This window comes from Passer domesticus, chromosome 30 (assembly GCF_036417665.1).
Source record: "Passer domesticus isolate bPasDom1 chromosome 30, bPasDom1.hap1, whole genome shotgun sequence".
Lineage (NCBI taxonomy): Eukaryota > Metazoa > Chordata > Aves > Passeriformes > Passeridae > Passer > Passer domesticus.
The window spans coordinates 2,548,281-2,567,841 of NC_087503.1; the positions used below are offsets into that span (position 1 = coordinate 2,548,281).

Consider the following 19,561-nt stretch of genomic DNA (forward strand, 5'->3'; position numbering starts at 1 on the left):
CAAACGATTTTCAATGAATGGATGATAATATCCTCATTCACTTAAGGAATGGAAGCTCTAAAAGAATGAAAGTCCACTCAGTGTTACAAAAGTAGCCCAATGAAATGAATAGATGGCAAAAGGGCCAATCGTCCCCCTGGTAGAGATATCTAACTGGCCAATAAAGTACAGCTCTCCCCTCTTCTTCCCTGCAGGAGAATCAGGACCATGAACAGAAATAGTCACAGCTGTCCTTTCTGCCCTCCATAACCAGTGTTGCACCAAACCACAGATGATGCCTTCAAACTGTCCCAATTCCAGCCAAGACCTCTCACCTTCCAGACAACTCCTTTCCCAACCTGCCCCCCAACACCAACCCCTCCAAACCACCCACACAGGAGCCCTCAACACCCCACCAGCACCCCCAGCTGTCCCTGTCCCTCCGCAGAGCTTTCCCAGCCTCCAGCAGACCCCCTGGTTCCCTGCACGTGCCGTGGGATGGCACTCAGGAGGATCTGCTCCAAGGCCTTTCCCGGGAGCAAGCTCAGGCTGCCAGGCCCATGGTTCCTGGATCATCCTTCCCACTGAGCCTTCCTGTGCACGGCTGTTCCCTTGGCACATTTGCACTCGGCTGGGACTTCTCCACTCACCCAGGGCTTCTGCTAAAGGATGGTGAGCAGCCTGGCAAGCTCTTCCTCCAGCTGCCTCTTTCCTCTTGGGGGAGGAAGAACATTCCACAGGCAAGAAACTGGTGCCTCCACAGACCCTGGATCCATGCTGGGACAGACAAGGATGTGAAGTATGTCATATGGAAAAACTCTTTATCACTAACCGCTCGCATTTGTTCTCTCTGTTCCTTTGTTACCCGTGGTATAAAGCAATACTCACTTGTTTGTCATACACAGAGGCCCCCGCCTACACAGCTTACTCACACCATGTGGGTTCAAGTCTGATGGGTGCCTTGCACAGCTGGCACAGGGAGTCCCACCTACACGGTCCCGGGTCAGGGGTGAGCATCCCCTTGGTGGGTTAGAGTCCCAGAGTTCAGGAGTGGTATGCTAACTGGCATTGATTAAATGTGGCTGGAATTTGGATTGGGAGCTGGTTTAGAGAGTTTATTAAGTCTGGTATAATATCATGTGTGTGTCCATGTGTTAAATCTGTCAATGCAACATCGTTTATTCTTTGCTTATGTGAAGATAAGGAAGGGAATGTGCTCAACACTGTTACCTTTTTCCTTTGGGCATGGAATGCTATTAATTGGAGTAGAAGTAGTCAGAAAATTGAGTGTGCTTTCCAAGGTTCATCGCTAAGAATGCAAGAAGTGGAGACACAGTCTCAGAGGGAAACAGCGTTGTATGGTTGTCCTGGGTTGACTATACGATGCTTTTATCCCCAGTCGTCTTGTTCTGTTTATACTGAATAATAAGTTTTACTCCTGTAAGACTCTCTTCCAGACAGTGAAGAGGGGAGGGAAGAAGCGCGCAGTTTGTTTTCAGACTGCTCTCACTCCTCCACATTCCTGCTCCTGGACTGTGTTGTCTGCGGATGGACAGACAGCTGGACAGAGCTCCTTTTTCTCCTTTTTTTTTTTTTTTTTTTTGCTTTTAGTTAATTTCAGCTAGCTGAGGCAAAGAAGTTCCCTGGACTGTGATTTTTCCTTTTTCTTGGACCTGTTCAAGCCTGCTCTGCACTGAACACCCAGAAGAGCACCAGCAGCTCCACCTGTGGCCCCCTGGCCGGGCCTGGGCCGCGGCGTTTCCAGCACCACAGGGACTGATCAGAGACTGAGTGAGCCGAGCTGCAACCCGGGGAGGGGACTGTTCTGAGTTTGCCTTTTTTTTTTTTTTGGAGTAGTGAGAAGTTTTATTGTTTAATATTGTTTGGGTTTCGTTCCACTTTTTCTCCAAGGAGATATTTTCTCCCGAACTGGTTGGAGAGGAGAGGGGCAATTGGAGTTGCTTTTGTAGAGAAGCCCCTTTGGGGGTTATGTCCCAAACAAGCCCCAAACCAGGACAATGGTCTTGCAGATTGGAAATTGAAATTGATTGTCTAGAGAACTTAAAATACTCTCAGGAGGTTCTGGAGGACATAGGTCCCTGGCAGCCTAGCTGGGAATTTTTTCCAGCAATAGGATGATATCTTTTGGATGCTCAGAGCACCTTAAGCGCTCAGACAATTTTCTAGTTTGTGGGAAAGCCCCTAAGTACCCTTTTGTGTTGTATGAAAGAGTCTGAATATGTGGAACTGCATTTGCATTGTCACCCTGAGGGGCTTGGCAGGTGAGGGACAAGGAAGAAGTAGATGGTGAGAAAGGCCAGAGTGACTCTGACACGAATGAGACTTACAGTCTGACAGGAACCAAGTGCAGTAGCTCTACCTGCATTTCCATTTTCTGATGACGGGAGTGGCAGGAAAAGCAAAGTGACTGAGGCCCTATGCTCCTTGTAACCCTCTGATCCCTTGTTTGTTGTGTAGGGGGCGTAGAGTTTGTAGTCCTTGTAGCGGCCCAAACAATTGGCTCATAGAAGAGAGCAATAGCCTACTCTCAAAACAACTGGATGAAGTGAGTACAGGACAGCCCGACTGTGAGCAGTTGCTGCTCTTGTTTCAAACATCCAAGAAGACTGAGAATTCACTCTAGGTCAACAAATAATTGTATTTATCTCACATTCAGTAGCAGCAATTCTTGAGCAAAAGGGTGGGCGTTGGCTTTCACCCTCCAGATTGCTTAAACATCAGGCAATTTTGGTGGAACAATGTGGTATTACCAAACTAATCTCTTCTCTAGTTAATCCAGCAGCATTCCTGGTCACTCACCAGACAGACAAGGAACCTTTGTAGCATGGCTGTATCAAAACCATGAAGTCACTTTATTCCAGCTGCCCAGATCTTAAAGAAACCCCAAATCCAGGAGCAGAATCTCAGTACACAGATGGGAGTGGCTTTGTAAGAGCAGATCAGTGAAAATCAGGATATACAATTAGCACAGAGCAAGTCAGCTCAGAAGGCAGAGATAATCACTTGAACCCGCACCTTCTGACCAGCCGGATGAAAAAGGATCAATATATGAACAGACTCCAAGAATGCCTTCAGAGTAATACATGCCATGAAGCAGTTTGGAAAGAAAAGGACTATTGACAGCTCAAGGAAAGCAAATTAAGCATTCGGAAGAAATCCTAAAATTGCTGGAGGCAGTACTAGTAACTCAAGAGGTTGCAGTTATGCACTGCAAAGGATATCAGAAAGGAGAAACAGACCCCAAAAGGGGTAACAGGTTGCAAAAAGAGCAGCAGAACAAAGCCATGCTGAGTTTTGGGCACTAATTCCCAAAGGTAAGGAAGAATATGACAATGATGTATGTCGTAGAATCAGGAAGATCTAGAATTAGCAAGGAATTTATGAGCAGAACGGAAACATATTCTTTTTGCAACTCCTCAGGGATAGACAGTTATACCTGAAAGAGCATTGTGAAAATTAATTAAGGATGAACATAATTGTATACAGTGGGAAGGGGATGCCTTACATAATTATTTGAGAAGGACAAGAGTAAGATGCAACCTGTACTCTAGTGGAAAGCAGGTAAGCCAAGGGTGTGAAATAATGTCTCAGAACCAATCCACGAACTAGGACTAGAGTTGAGCTTGGCACAGTAGACAAAGGACAATATCCTGGAAAGCACTGGCAAGTTGACTTTTCTGAATTGCCAAGAAAAGGGGGCTACAAATACCTTTTACCTTTCACTGATACCTTCTCAGCATGACCTAAGGCATTCCCAACCCAAACAAATAAAGCCAAGGAAGTTGTCAAGATTTTGTTAAACAGCATAATGGCCTGGTTCAGAGTGCCTTTAGACATCTCCTCCGATCGAGGGCCACGTTTCCTAGCAAATATTGCACAGCAACTTTGCAACAATCTCCAAATCAACTGGCACCTACACATGCTGTATTGGCCACAGGCCAGCAGCCAAGAGGAAAAGATGAAAAGAAATTATCTGCTAAAACAACCAATAGTCAAAACTGGACAAGGGGCCAACATACCTTGGCCCCAGGCCCTACCTTTGGCTTTATTATGGATTCCTGGAGACCAAGAACAAAAGAAAATCTGAATCCCTTGGAAATACTGCACGGAAGACCATATAAGCATAACTGTCAAGGGGAAGATACTGTACAAGTTGGGGAGGGGTATCTGCTGAACCATGCTGTGCAACTGACACAACAGCTGCAGAAAATAAATCAACACATTTTGAGCAGAGGAGCAAGAGGATGCTACTCTCCACAAATCCAGCCTGGGGACCAGGTATATGTCAAATCCCCTGGGGGAAAGCCTCTTATCACAAAATGAAAAGGACTCTATTTGGTACTTTTAATCACTTATACAGCCCTTAAAGCTTAAAGCACCACCCTCTTGGATAAATTATTCCAGAATTAAAAGACTTCTGCAAAAGGCAAGTGGAGTCCACAACTGGACCTCAGAAAGAACAGAAGAAACCAAGATGCACTTGACACCATCATTGTCTTCCCGATATTTCTGATCGGAATCCAAGCCACAGTAGGTGACCGTCACTACCATCATGATCTCCTTGGACTGCGAGATCCTGGTAGATGGAACACTCAAAAATATTCAGGACCTAATTGGCTAAAAGGGATTAATAATGTAAAAACACTTTACACCATTTTAAGGATCAATGACCGAGCAGTTGAAGATTGAGGAAAACCTGACTCCATGCTGGCCTTTCTTGTCCCACCTGAAAGCAGGACCTCTATGGCGTGTAAATTTGAAACTCACAAACCTCTTTTAGATAAGATTACTGCAGTGACCATGTGCATCCGTGCCCTTTCTAACAAACAGTGTGTGAATCCATGTTCCTGTGATTCCTGTCAGGATTTTTGTGCTATGCAAATTAAAATGGGAGACTATAACCCAGCACAAGATAGTGCCCTTCTTCTGCGGGGCACAGGTGGGGTGGGAGGACCATCATCACACAGAGATACAGGAATTGAGCCTGCCAGGAATCAAATATTGTTTCCAGCAGGCAGCTCTTGTGCCACTAGAATAACAAATCGTCCTGCTGGTATGCTTAGTACATGGAACAGGTCTCATAGAGGATCTGCTTTTGAGAATTGAATTTCATTCTTGGCATATTCCAGGCCATCAGAAACAGTAACCAGTCAAGTTGGAGGGGAAGCCGGGAGCACAATCATCCTATTAGGGTATATCATGCCCAATGTCATGACCGTGTGATGGCAACCCAGATATGCATGGAATCCTGACAGCACAACTACAGCCTCTTATGGGCTGAGGTACTCAGAATACTCAGCCATTTGTACTGGGAACTTTAGTAAAGTAAGTGTCCTTTGTAATACTACCAGGGGCCAGTGTAAGGTTTCTGAAGGTTTCTGAAACGCCTGCCTAAAGGCAGGCAATGTATCTGAAGAAACCTGTTACCATGCCTTGGGTACTCGACAAGGAGCAAAACAGAATGGGTCACACAATACGCATTTAGAATTAAACAACTTTACATTAGCAAACAATGGCATAGCACGGGACCCATATGTGAAATAATATAGTTTTTCACTCTGTGGTAAGAAAAACAAATGAACAATCATTGGTTCTAAATCCACAGTACTCTCTGAAAAAGCTGGAGGTAAAGATGCAGGCTAATAGATCCAAAATGAAACAGCAATACTACCCATTCATACAGCAAAGCCTAAAAGGCTGGGAGACACGGATACATTCCCAGACACCAAATCATAGGTCTAAAAAAGGCTTAAGGGGATGGTTTGGGTCTGAACTGGGAATATGAAATTCTATTGATCAAGAAGTCTTAGCCAATAAATAAAGCACTGTGAGTTCTTATATTGGACAGACACAAACTCCTCTCAGATCAGGCCTGCTAACACTTGCCCAAACCCGCAGCCTGGCAGCTAACCTATTAACCACCCTGGCCAACAATACACAGCAGGATTGTTTCCAGCATGCAGCGGCGGCGGCTGGCTTCCCCGAAAGCGTAAGAGTCCCAGCTAGTTGCGGCCAGCACCGCCGGCAGCACGGGGGGCACTCTCCCACGGGAAGAGCTTCTTCTCGGGAAGGGCGCCTAAGGCTTTCGCCTTGGGGACAGAGGATCCACAGAACTAAGATGTTTCTCGAATGGCTGCAACCTGCAGGAGAAGAAAAGACGGGACCTCAACGGTGGTTTGAGCAGGGAGGTTTATCCAGAGGGGAGGACTGCCGAGGAACCTCAAACACAAGCCCGGCAGGGGATTATAACTCGGGGGCGAGGGCCAATCAGGAACAAGAACAGGGGAGGAGCAACATAACAGACAACAACGGTAATCCAATGGGGGGAGAACTTGGGAGGAGCCCTGGCCCCTGATCCAATCACCCAATGGCCTCTACCGAAGATTCTGGAAGGAGAGGGGTGGCCACCGAGTGACTGACAGGGGATCAGGGAGGGGTTAACAAAGATACAATAGAAACTGGGGAGCGAACTGGGTGACTGATGGGGCAATCAACACTGGAAGAGAGAGAGAGGGAACCCGAGCAAAGCTATAGTACAATGCTCATACAACAAATTACAACAAATTTTGAAAGAAACAAAACAACGCACCACTACACCAGCACTTGTTGGCTTTATGGGGAAACTACAGGGTAACATTTCTTTAGCATTTCAATGTAGACAAGCTCAGCTGTGGCTGTGGTCTGTAATCTCAGGAAATCTTAAAAAAAAAGGAGGGCTGGGGAAATTGCCATGAGAATTAACTAAATCATGCCTAAAAATGAAACCACAAAGGAATTTGAAAAAGACTTCCACACTTGGAGGCAATTGGTCAATTTCCCATAAAATGAACAGAACCCTGCAGTCTTTTACAATTAACCATTAAGAATGCAACAAAATACTGTGTAATTCCAATTTTGGCCCTTGGAGCTATAAGAACTCACGTAACTGTCACACCCATTCAGCATAATGTGTGGGCCATTTTCAACAAGAAAACTGGAAAGTGGCAAACTCTTAGTATCAAAGCATGTGTACCAAGGGGTGCACTGAATTTTGTGTGCAAAAATGCAGGGCTTGACAGAGAGGATCGGTGTCTGCACACTGAGGGCAGCCCTTGTATTTGCGAAATGAGCCCAGTAACCCATGCACAGTCACAGGTATGTTATGTGCGAAGGGGATGTGCCTGGGTGAGATCTGCTTGCACAACTATTACAACAGATTCTTTAAATGAAACTGCTAATAGTACTGACTTCTCTATTTGTAATTCACAACCAAAAGTGGATGTGACTTGAGCTGCACCACACAATAACTTCTCTTGAGCTTATGCAGAATGTGTACGATGTGTATCATGAAGCACCCAAAATTCCAAACTGGAAGGAACATTGATGTTCTAAAACAAATGCTGTACCAGCCTAATATAGAATGGCCAGTGGCAGAAGTCAAAAATGCATCTCACAGAGCCTTATGGACACTGAAATTGGTATCAAAGAAGTTACCAAAATCATCACCAAAATAGAGAAATAAAGACAACATCATGAGTCAGATGTCTTCTTGTGATGGACAAATCTGCAATCACCAACAGCTCCTCCGAGTTTTACCTTCCTCAGCAAACCAGTTCTAATTAAAAAAAAAAAAAAATTAACCCTCCTCTTAACCATCATGAACCTATGGATGTGGTAGAAAATTAAAAGAGCAGCATAACAGTACATATGTCCTGTGGACTGTGGAGGGAATCTTGCAAAAGAATTTGCATCAGGATAAAGAGAATGGGAGGATGAAACAAGGCCTTTGTTTGACACAAGCACAAGCAATTCACATAAGCAAACAAGTACTTAGCACAGACACAGGTAAGTACCTAGCACCAGTTAGCATAAGAAAAACCTGGGGGGCCTAACTTGACAGGAGAGGGACTTGAAAAAAGCTTTAGACACATTCTACCAGAAGAAGGAAGGGCAAGTAGGGAATGAGCCCTGTGCAGGGAAGCCATGAGGAAGAAGTGCTGCTTTAGGGCATGGAGACGGCTCTGGCCAGCGCCTGGACATCAGCTTCAAGTACAGGAATCTGACAGAATGTATTTCTAACCCCCTGCCTATGCAATCACCTCAGCAGGGTGAAGATGGATGGTATTTTTGATACAATTCCTACATCAACCCACTGAAATTTATACATGGCAGAGAAGCATTTTGGTGGGGTGCAGACCCCTCTCCTCCCGTCAGCTCAATAAAAGGGCTTTTGGTGGACAATGCATTTGTCTGCAGATTTCTTTGAATTAGGGAGACCCCTCGGGACTGCTGTATCCTGAGGGAACACCATGGGCCCTGACCTGTGCCTCAGCTTCCAGGGCCGCTCTTGGCCAGCATCCTGACGTGGATGCAGGACAGCTGCCAGGCACTGCTGGGACCCAGCGGGACAGGACCGGCTGTCTCGTGCCCACGTAGCCCCCCTCACACAGCCAGGGCCACCCCGAAACCAGACAAAGGCTCACGTGTCAGCAGAGAGGAGCAAGGAGCACTGGGCTCCACTCAGGGGATCTCAGCATGGTGCTGCAGTGGGAGGGGCAGGCAGGCCACCCACCTTCAGGGCATCCCCTGCATCAACAGGGCGTGCATTTTGTCCTTTTCATCCCTCCACACCAGAACCAGGCCTGACATCTCCTCCTCTGCAGTTTTTCCACTTAGGACGTCATCTCACGCTTGGCCAGTGCATCAGATGAGGCCGCAATGGCTTCTGATACCACCTCCATGCCAACCACAGCTCCACTGTGTGCTGTTCCTCTGTCACAGGTTAACTTCCCATCAATTGACCAATCCATTGTTTCTCTCAAGGGTCACATTCCCACCAGTTCAACCATAAGGTTTCCCTCACTGTCTGTTCTTCATTATCTTGCTGACGTGCTCAACAGCGGATCAAATGTGGCTGGGCCTCTAGACAGGACTTGGCTCCTGACACACGGGCTCCTTGTGCCACTGCTGGCCTTCCGTGTGCTCAGCAGGATCTGTACCTGCACAGTGTTGTGGAACTGCACCTTCAGCACAAGGACCGTGCCAGCCTGAGCTGCCCTCGTTCCTCTGGGTCTGTGCACAAAACACGGCGTGGCAGAGAATGGCAGCAGGGGCCTGTGTGTCCCAGGGCCCCGGATTTGTTCTGCTGCAGCTCCACAGGGATGCAGGCAAAGTGAAGGAGCCAAACTGTTTAGTAATGGCAGGGGAAGCAAAGGAATGAGCTGGGAGGGGGAAAAGGGGAAGGGCTGGATCTGAGGACTAGAGGGAAAGAGCCATGAACAGGGAGGGAGAATGGAGGGAAAAAGAAGGGATGGGCAGAGTCTGAGGGCTGGAGGGAGGGAGCTATCTATAAGCAGGGAGAGGGCTGAAGCCATGCAAGTTTCCCACAGGCTCAGCTGTGCCAATCACGAGCTGTGCCTGGAGCTCCAGCTGGTCTCTTCTGGTCTCAAGGCAGTCTCATCTTCCATGGCATTTGCAGGTCTTCTACAAACACTGGTTCTTCTGAGCCAGTTCTGCAGCTCTCCCACTGACTATCTGTTGAATTACTATGTTTGCCTGGGAAGGGCTGTCATCTCTCCTCAGGGCTTGAAGGGCTGGAAGGGAGAGGAACAGAGCCACGGTCAGAGCCTGGATCTGTGGGAATCCTAGGAGACCTTTCTGCCAGGGCCATCCCACCCAGCTCTTGCCATGGCCACAAGAGAGGGGGTGTCAACTGGATCAGCTGGACACCCAATATGCCCCACCACTCCCCCCCTTTCAGGCCATTCCCACTGACTAAGAAGGTGTCTTATTCTTTTCCATCGGTGTTCTTCCGCCTCTGGGTTCAAGGGTATTGTGGTTGGCAGCCACTCCAGAATGCCTAGTTCATTCTTCATTCTTGTTTCGGCAAGAACCCCTTGTGTGAGGACACGAGGCTTGACTCCATTTGCATCAGAAGGCTGATTTATTATGTTATATATTATACTAAAATACTACATTATAACTATACTAAAAGAACAGAGAGAAGAGATCAGAAGGCTACAAAGACAAGGATAGAATAGGAATGAATAACAAAAATCCTGTGACTGCTCACAGCCTTGGCACAGGTGGCTGTGATTGGTCACTGATTGAAAACAATCCACATGGACCAATGGAAGATGCACCTGTGGCATTCCACAGCAGCAGATAGTTATTGTTTATATTTCTTTCCTGAGACTGTCAGCTCCTCAGGACAGGAAAAATCCTAGCAGAGGCTTTTTCACTAAAATATCATGGCAACAGTTGTCTTCACGTCAGGGGAGATCTCAATGGTATCAGTCAGCTCTAACCTCTTTTATAGTCCTTTTGAAATGGGGGAAGGGGACCCATTTCAAAATAGTCTATTGATAAAGGGTACAAGGTGTCCATCAGTAGTCCATCAGGAGCAGGTGTTGTCAGCAGCAGACGTTGTAGGCAGGAACCATTGTCTTCTCAGTCCAGTGGTCGCTTGCAAAACTTGCTCCGGTCCCCACGCACACCTTTCCTCACCCTACGGTGGGGATTTTACTCTCAATCCTTTTGGGAAGAAGAGGGGAGCTTTTCCATGTGGGGGTCGCACGTCTCAGTCCTTGAGGGAGAACCCTCTCCCATCTCAGTCCATCTGTCACGGTGGATGATGTACGGGGAATGGAGGGTCTTTTAGTGGTGATCTCCGGGAAGGTCATTCCAGAGAGAAAGTCCAGCCAAGTCAGAAGGGTGGAGAAATTCCAGCACTAGTGTTGCTAGGTGATGCAGGCGAAGGAGAGCACACTGCCCCTTCTTGGGTGCAGTGTTCCATGAGTTGAGCAAACACACCCGTAGGCAATAATCTGGCTTGGTGGACCAGACAGACCTGGATTTTCAGAACAGGATCTTTCCCTTTCCCCGGTGGTCTTGGCTTTCATGACGATCGAGAGGCAAAAAATGAGGGAAGTTTCGGACAGACTCTCACAGTGGGTCAAAAGGGTGGATCTGTAGCTGAAGCCCTTCCCACACTCCCCACACTCATAGGCCCATTCCCCCGTGTGGATCAGGGTGCTGCTCTGCCTGATGCTCTTCCCACACTCCAAGCACTTGTAGGGCTTCTCCCCATCATGAAGCTGCTCATGGACCACCAGCTCTGAGCTCTGGCTGAAGCTCTGTCCACTGTCCTGGCTCAGGGTGGGTCTTTTCTCCTCAGAGCACCCTGAGCTGGGTTTGGAGCCACTTCTCCCGCAGGATGTCTGGGGCTTTTCCTCCCCATTATATTCCTGTGCCCTGGAGCTGCTCAAAATGGCCTCTTCCACGAGGTTCTGCCGTGGGGATTTGTCCTCCCTGGTCTCCATCCTCAGCTCCTTGTCTGGGGGAGGAAGGACAAGGAGAGGATGGGGTTTGCCTCCACGCCACAGGGCAGCCGGGGGCCATGCTGGGCTGGGAGATGGAGCAGGAGTGAGGGGGAAAGGGGCACTGACTTCCTCCTCACCTGCCTGGGTGTCCTGGGGCATCCTCCTTGCAGCCTCCTCCTCCATCCAGCCAAGGTTTGGGGACGGGAAATCCTGCTTTGTGGGAAAACAAGGGATGGGCATGTTGGGTTTGATGGTCCCGCTGCCCAAGTGCAGCTGGAGAAGTCACTGCCCCCTTCAGCCTCGGGGGGCCCGGACCCCGCTCATCCCCAGCCTCCCCCTCCCCTCCGGCTCCGGGCGCTCTCCCCACTCCGGGGCTCCCGCGTTCCCCCCGGCTCTCCCGGGGATCCCCAAACCCAACATCGCTCCTCTGCCTGCCGGTACCGGCCATCGCCTCGTGGCACCCCCCAAGATCCCTGCGGGGCCATTTCCGGCTCAGCTTTGGGGTCCTGCGAGACCCAAACATCCCCTGCCCTGCCAAACAACCCTGCCGGAGCCCCCCGATGGATTTGGGGCGAGCTCCCCTCCCCGCTCACCGGCGGTTCCGGGGCGATGCCGGCGGAGCCGGGGCAGCCGCGGCCCGAGCGGGGGAACCGCGTGGGGTTGGTGCTGGTGCTCCTCCCGCTGCTCCTCCGTCCCTCCTCTTCCTGCTCCTGCTCCTGCTCCTTTCCTCCCGATCCTCTCCTTCCCTTTCCTTTTCCTCCTCCTCTCTCCCTCCTCTCCCTCCCGCTCCTGCTCCGCTCCCAGCCCGGCCCGGGCGGTGCCGACACCCAAAAGCAGCCGCGCTCTGCCCGGGGGGTTCCGAAGCGGCCCCGCCTGCCCGGCGCTGGGAGCGATACTGGGAGCACTGGGAACGATGGGGAGAGCGCCGGGCAGGAACTGGGAGCGCTGTCCCTGCCAACCCCGCTCTTACTGGGAGCGCTGGGAGCGATGGAGAGAGCAGCGGGCAGGAACTGGGAGCGCTGTCCCGGCCAGCCCCGCTCTTATTGGGAGCGATGGAGAGGGCAGCGGGCAGGAACTGGGAGCGCTGTCCCGGCCAGCCCCGCTCTTACTGGGAGCGCTGGTGAGAGCAGCGGGCAGGAACTGGGAGCGCTGTCCCTGCCAGCCCCGCTCTTACTGGGAGCGCTGGGAGCGATGGTGAGAGCAGCGGGCAGGAACTGGGAGCGCTGTCCCTGCCAGCCCCGCTCTTACTGGGAGCGCTGGGAGCGATGGTGAGAGCAGCGGGCAGGAACTGGGAGCGCTGTCCCGGCCAGCCCCGCTCTTACTGGGAGCGCTGGGAGCGATGGAGAGAGCAGCGGGCAGGAACTGGGAGCGCTGTCCCTGCCAGCCCCGCTCTTACTGGGAGCGCTGGGAGCGAACTGGGAGCAAACAGCGCCCGGAGGCGGCTGCAGCCGGCGGGGGGCGGGGCCAGCACAGAGGGCGTGGTTATGCAAATACGGGAGCGATCGCGCACTGGGATTGGTGGGCGGGAGCAACGCGGGGTTTCCTCGGTCACCTGAGGCCTGGGGCGGGGGGGCGGAGCGATGGCGGGGACAGGGAATGGGAATGGGGACAGGATCGGGAATGGGAATGGGAATGGGAATGGGAATGGGAATGGGAATGGGAATGGGAATGGGGACAGGGAATGGGAATGGGAATGGGAATGGGAATGGGAATGGGAATGGGGACCAGGAATGGGAATGGGAATGGGAATGGGAATGGGAATGGGAATGGGGACAGGATCGGGAATGGGAATGGGAATGGGAATGGGGACAGGATCGGGAATGGGGACAGGGAATGGGAACAGGGTATGGGAATAGGGACAGGGAATGGGAATGGGAATGGGGACAGGGACGAGGAATGGGGACCAGGAATGGGGACAGGATCGGGAATGGGGACAAGGAATGGGAACCGGGACTGGGAATGGGGACAGTGAATGGGAATGGGGACACGATCGGGAATGGGGATGTTATAAATGAGAAGCTTGATGAGGCCAAAACTCAAGAAGCAATCAATTTATTAATTAATATGGTAAAGTATGAGCAATACAGCGCTGGCTACAGTAGGGGGAAATTCTCCCTCCAACTGCACACCGATAGTTGGGGCTTACAGATATTTACAAGGGTACTCATAAACTTTCTCAGCAGTTTCGATTCCCAATTTTTACATGACAATTCTATATACTATTGTGATTCAGTTTTTCTCAGGATGCATCCCAGAAAGGAGTATCCCCAGACGGTGGGGTCTGGCTTCTGAAAGAAGTCTCTCAGCTGGTGAGGTCCAGATTCCAGATGCGGGTCCACCTTTTAATTGCAAGGACTATAAATCTCCTAACAGTGATGTCCAGCTTCCCTTGGTCGAAACTATTAGTCCTTGAGTTGATGTTCACCTTCCTTTCTCAAGCTGCTTTTCAGTGTTAAGGTGTTGAGATAAGCATGTTTCCTTTTTATATATTCTAAAGCTATAGTTTCAAAGTTCCTTACAAAAAGCAATATTCTAAAATTATACTTCAAAAGGTTATTATTGCAAAACTCTTTAAGGCTTAGCTACAAGCAGAAAGTTTCTGTCAAACAGCAACATCCTTAAAGCTTTAATTCAAATGCTCCTAAATCAACTGAAGACTTATAAAGGTTAATTGCAAACAAAGGAAAGGTTCAAAGGTCTTCTTCCATGCTTTACTTCCTCAGTTATTTATTAGAATTCATCTTTATATTTGTCCCATGGTGGGTTTCCACACATACCACAATCACAAATACACACATTGGCTGTATGTACCTGACACAAAACACAGCTTTGTATTTCACAATCTGCAGCTGCCTGAATGCAAAAACTGCAATAGGAGCCTCTCTCCAGGGGGAAATCTCCCCTCCTGTGCCAGCCCCTGGCAAGGCTGCCATTCTCTGCTGCTGCTGCTGCTGCTGGGGCACTCGGGGCTCGGGCTGAGCAGCAAAGGTGACCCTGAGCCAGGAGCTTTCCTTGGCTGCAGCAAAGCCTCGGCACACAAAGCCCTTCCCAGCGCTGTGCCCTGTGCCAGGAGGGATTGTGCCAGCCGAGCTGACCCGAAATTTCTTCTCCCAGGCAGCTTTAGAACACGCACCATGGAGAAGCCAGAGCCCACTCTCAGCTTTGTGCAGTCCTCCAGAAGAATCCTGTGTGTGAAGCAGCCTGGGAACAGGGTTTGGTGTCAGGGGAGGGGAGCTCAGAGCCCTTTGCTGCCCTGTGGGCTGAGGCTCTGCATTTGCAATGGCCCTGCAGCTGCCAAAGGGGCCTTTTTGGCTCAGCTGAGAGCAGTTCTGCTGAGAGCCTGTCCTAAACCTGCTTTTCCAGCAAATGTGCCCAATGAATCCTCATTTATTGCAAATCCAGGTCTTCTGTGAGTGCAGGTATGACAGCTGAAGGACGGAACAGCTCTGCTGAGGGGAAGTTCTCTTTTTCTTGTTTGGTTTTTTTCCTTTGGTTTGCTTTTATTCTTTGTTTTGGTTTGGTTTGTTTCTTTTTGTTGGCTTTTGGTTTTTTTTTGGTTTGCGTTGGGTTTTATTTTTGTTGTTGTTTAGGTGACAGGTTATTTGTTTTCATATAGTTTTGTTTGGTTTTTTGTTGGTTTTCTGTAACTGTGTCTGACACTTGTCTGTGGCACTGTGCAGGTGGCCAGGGGGACCTTCCCCGAGCTGTGTGCAGAGGAATCCACATCAGCCCAGGCCGGGCTGGGCAGTGGCCGCTCAGTTCCGTGGACTGGACACGGCTCTGGATGCTTCCCTTGGAGCATCTGCAGGGAGGGAATGCTGGGGCTGTCACCGCTGGGGTGTCACAGACAGGGGAACGCTGGGGCTGTCACCGCTGGGGTGTCACAGACAGGGGAACGCTGGGGCTGTCACCGCTGGGGTGTCACAGACAGGGGAACGCTGGGGCTGTCACCGCTGGGGTGTCACAGACAGGGGAACGCTGGGGCTGTCACCGCTGGGGTGTCACAGACAGGGGAACGCTGGGGCTGTCACTGCTGGGGTGTCACACGCAGGGGAACGCTGGGGATGTCACCGCTGGGGTGTCACAGGGGAACGCTGGGGCTGTCACCGCTGGGGTGTCACACACAGGGGAACGCTGGGGCTGTCACCGCTGGGGTGTCACAGACAGGGGAACGCTGGGGCTGTCACTGCTGGGGTGTCACACACAGGGGAACGCTGGGGCTGTCACCGCTGGGGTGTCACAGACAGGGGAACGCTGGGGCTGTCACCGCTGGGGTGTCACACACAGGGGAACGCTGGGGCTGTCACCGCTGGGGTGTCACACACAGGGGAACGCTGGGGCTGTCACCGCTGGGGTGTCACACACAGGGGAACGCTGGGGCTGTCACCGCTGGGGTGTCACACGCAGGGGAACGCTGGGGATGTCACCGCTGGGGTGTCACAGGGGAACGCTGGGGCTGTCACCGCTGGGGTGTCACACACAGGGGAACGCTGGGGCTGTCACTGCTGGGGTGTCACACACAGGGGAACGCTGGGGCTGTCACCGCTGGGGTGTCACAGACAGGGGAACGCTGGGGCTGTCACCGCTGGGGTGTCACAGACAGGGGAACGCTGGGGCTGTCACTGCTGGGGTGTCACACACAGGGGAACGCTGGGGCTGCCCCGCTCCTGCCCTGTCCCCAACAGCTCTGCCAACACCTTGAGGGGACACAAAGGCTGAGCCAAAGGGTGAGAATTGAAGAAGGGGCTGAGCCGGGAGAGACCCATTGGCATCATCGAGTTACAGAATGACAGAATCACAGAATTGTGGGGTTGGAAGAGACCTTCAAGATCACTGAGTCCAACCCAGCCCTAACAGCACATCAGCAGAACCACGGCCACTGAGTGCCGCATCCAGTCTTTTTTAAGCATATCCAGGGATGGTGACTCTACCACCTGCCCTGGCAAACCAGTCCAATACTTTATCACACTTTCTGAAAAAAAACTTTTTAAGAATATTCAATTTATATTTCCCTTGGTTCAGCTTAAAAATGTGTCCTCTGGTTCTGTCAGTTGTTGCCTGGAGAAAGAGACCAACCCCCATCCGACTTCAACCACCTTTCAGGAAATTGTAGATGTAGAGAGTGATAAAGTCACCTCTGAGTCTCCTCCAGGATAAACAACCCCAGCTCCCTCAGTCATTCCTTACAGGATTTGTGTTCAAGACCAACCTTGTTGCCCTTCTCTGGACACATTCCCACCCCTCCATGTCCTGCCTAAACTGAGGGACCCAGAACTGGACACAGCACTCGAGGTACAGTGCCAGTCCAGGGGAAGAATGCCAAGTACACCAGTGCCAAGTACAGGGGAAGAATGACCTCCCTGCTCCTGCTGGCCACACCATTCCTGATCCAGGCCAGGAGCCATTGGCCTTCTTGGCCACCAGGGCACACTGCTGGCTCATGTTCAGCCGGATGTCGAGCAGTGCCCCCAGGTCCCTTTCTGCCTGGGCACTGTCCAGCCACACCATCCCCAGCCTCTGGCATTGCAGGGGGTTATTGTGGCCAAAATGCAGGACTTGGCATTTGGACTTATTAAACTTCATCTGATTGGACTCTGCCCATCCATCCAACCATTAAGATCTCCCTGCAGAGCCCTCCTACCTTCCACCAGATGGACACACACTCCCAGCTCAGTGTCATCTGCAGATTTACTAATGAAAGACTCAATCCCCTCATCCATGTCATCAATAAAAACATTGAACAGAGCTGGCCCCAGCACAGAGCCCTGAGGGACAGCCCTGGTGCCTGGCTGCCAGCTGGATGCAGCAGCGCTCACCAGCACTCTCTGGGCCGGCCATGCAGCCAGTTCTGAACCCAGCACAGAGTGCTCCTGTCCCAGCCCTGGGCTGCAGCTTTTCCAGGAGTGTGCTGTGGCAGACAGTGCCAAAGGCCTTGCTGGAGTCCAAATAGACACATCCACAGCCTTTCCTGCATCCACCAGGAGGGTCACCTGGTCATAAAAGGAGACCAGGTTGGTCAAACATGACCTACCCCTCCTAAACCCCTGCTGGCTGGGTCTGATACCCTGGCCATGCTGCAAGTGCTGGGTGATGACACTCAGTATAAACTGTTCCATTTCCTTAGTGGGTACTGAGGTCAGGCTGACTGGCCTGTAATTACCAGGGTCCTCCTTCCCACCCTTGTTGTGAATGGATTTCACTTTGGGCAGCTTCCAGTCATCTGGAACCTCCCCAGTGAGCCAGGACTGCTGGTAAATGATGGAGAGCGGCTTGGCAAGCTCATCTGCCAGCTCCCTCATCACCCTGGGGTGGATCCCATCTGGGCCCATAAATTTATGAACATCCAAGCATCTCAGCAGTTCTCTGACTGCCACCTCCTGGATAACAGGGGCCCATTCTGCTCCCTGACCACAGAGAACAGTTTTCCTGAGGACAAGCCATTCTTCTCACTAAAAACAGATGCAAAGAATGCTTTAAGCATCTCTGCCTTCTCCTCATCTGCAGTTGTTGAGTTCTCTTATGCATCTAATAAAGAATAAATGTTGGTCTTACACTTTCTTTCATCATTGATAGATTTGTAAATACATTTTTTATTTTCCTTTATAGAAGTTGCCATTTTAATTCAAACTGAGCTTTGGCCTCCCAAATTTTTTTTCTACCTGCTCCAGCAGCTCTCTTAAATACATCCTGAGAGACCTGATCCTCCTTCCAAAGATGATACATCCTGTTTTTTTTCTAAGTTTCTCCAAAACCTCCTTCCCCATCTAGGCTGGGCATTTGCCTCATCGACTTGTCTTTTGGCATGCAGGGACCATTTGTTCTTCTGCCCTCAAGATCCCTCTTTTGAAGCACACCCATTATTGCTGGCCAGGGCTCTATGTACAAATCACGAATGGAATGGGACTGCTGTGGAAAGCATCTCAAGCTGTTTATTTTCTAGCATCGGTCTCATTACATGGTTATGATTTGTGGAAAGAAAAAAACTCTGCAACTTCGCAAAAGTTGTAAAGCCGGTATGTTTATTTCAGCACTGGACACGTGGGGATTGTTCCCCGTTAAAGGACATGTGTACCCCTGAGAACTCCCAATCCTTTTTTATCTCCCTTACTTGCAGCGTGTCCAAAATCCCCCACTCAGGGCGGCCCCAGCAAGCTCAGTGGCACGCGAGCTGCAGCGCTGGGGGCACTCTCCCCTCTTTGTGTGCTGCAGGGAGTGCGCCTGAGGCAAGGATGCCTTCTCAGACTCTGGGCTTGCTACGGCAGGAGCGATGGAAAGGCGGAGTCTGTCTTCTGGGATAAACTGGGTTTATTGAGGAGCAGGGAAGTGGAGGCTCCGAGGAAACCAGAAAGCAAAGACAAGACTAATGGAGTAATGGCAGCTTATAAAGAGAGGTGGGTACAAAGCCTGCCCTCCAAGCAATGAAGTAACAGGGAGGAGTGGGTAAAGGGATACAGACATTATTGTACAACTAAACACAGGTAACCTGGGGAGGGGCCCCAGCCCCTGAGACAATCACTCAACGCCCTAAAGAGAAGCTTCTAGATGAAAGGACTGGGTCGCCAAGTGACAGGCAGGGCACCAGGGAGGGACAGAGCAAAGGGATACAATGGCTCTTAGGGTAACCAGGGAGGAGATGGGGAAACTGACAGGGGATTCAGAAGAGGAGGCAACTGGGCAGAAGCACTATTAGCATGAGGGGAGAATAGAATGCACCAATTTACAAAGTACAACTTAAAACAGCTAGAACCAGTTAAAAGCACAACCCAACAGTAAACTGACTGAAAATCTTGTGTTTTGTCTCCTTACATTGTCAGTAAGGAAGAAAAGGTTGTAGAGAGAGGAGAAGTGTTCTGAAAGATTTGTTCTGATTCTTATTACTCTTTCTTTTAGTTACTATTGATAAAATTTTCTTTATACGCTTTCAAAGTTTTGAGCCCACTTTGCCTTCCACCTACTCCTGTCTCACAGCAGGAAATGTGTAAGTATATCCTAGTGAGTGCACAGATAATTAGCCAACACTGAACCCACCACACTAATTGATGCATTAGCCTAGAATCTCAGTTTGGCAAACCAATACCACTACAGAAACTTTCCTGATGAACTGCACAAGAAAATAAGAAAACTAAGACAATGGCAATGGTTTCTCAAAACTTGTTTGATCCTAATGAGCCCTGTGGTGCATTTGGAGCTGAGTCCTTGAACCTCAGGGCCTGAGAAGAGTTTGCACAAACCTTTCCAGGAGTCAAAGCCCAAACTGTCTC

The 19,561-nt window shown here is 50.4% G+C and overlaps 1 protein-coding gene across 1 annotated transcript; it reads right to left on the reverse strand.

Moving 5' to 3' along the window:
- Positions 1-9,924: 9,924 nt before the first annotated feature.
- Positions 9,925-11,974, reverse strand: LOC135287632 (zinc finger protein 676-like). Its single transcript, XM_064400905.1, has 3 exons — positions 11,894-11,974; positions 11,438-11,510; positions 9,925-11,314 (listed from the first exon to the last, which is right to left on the reverse strand). The coding sequence occupies exons 2-3, from the start codon at positions 11,481-11,483 to the stop codon at positions 10,719-10,721; spliced, it is 642 nt and encodes a 213-aa protein (XP_064256975.1). The 5' UTR covers positions 11,484-11,510; positions 11,894-11,974; the 3' UTR covers positions 9,925-10,718.
- Between the last annotated feature and the right edge of the window lie 7,587 nt (positions 11,975-19,561).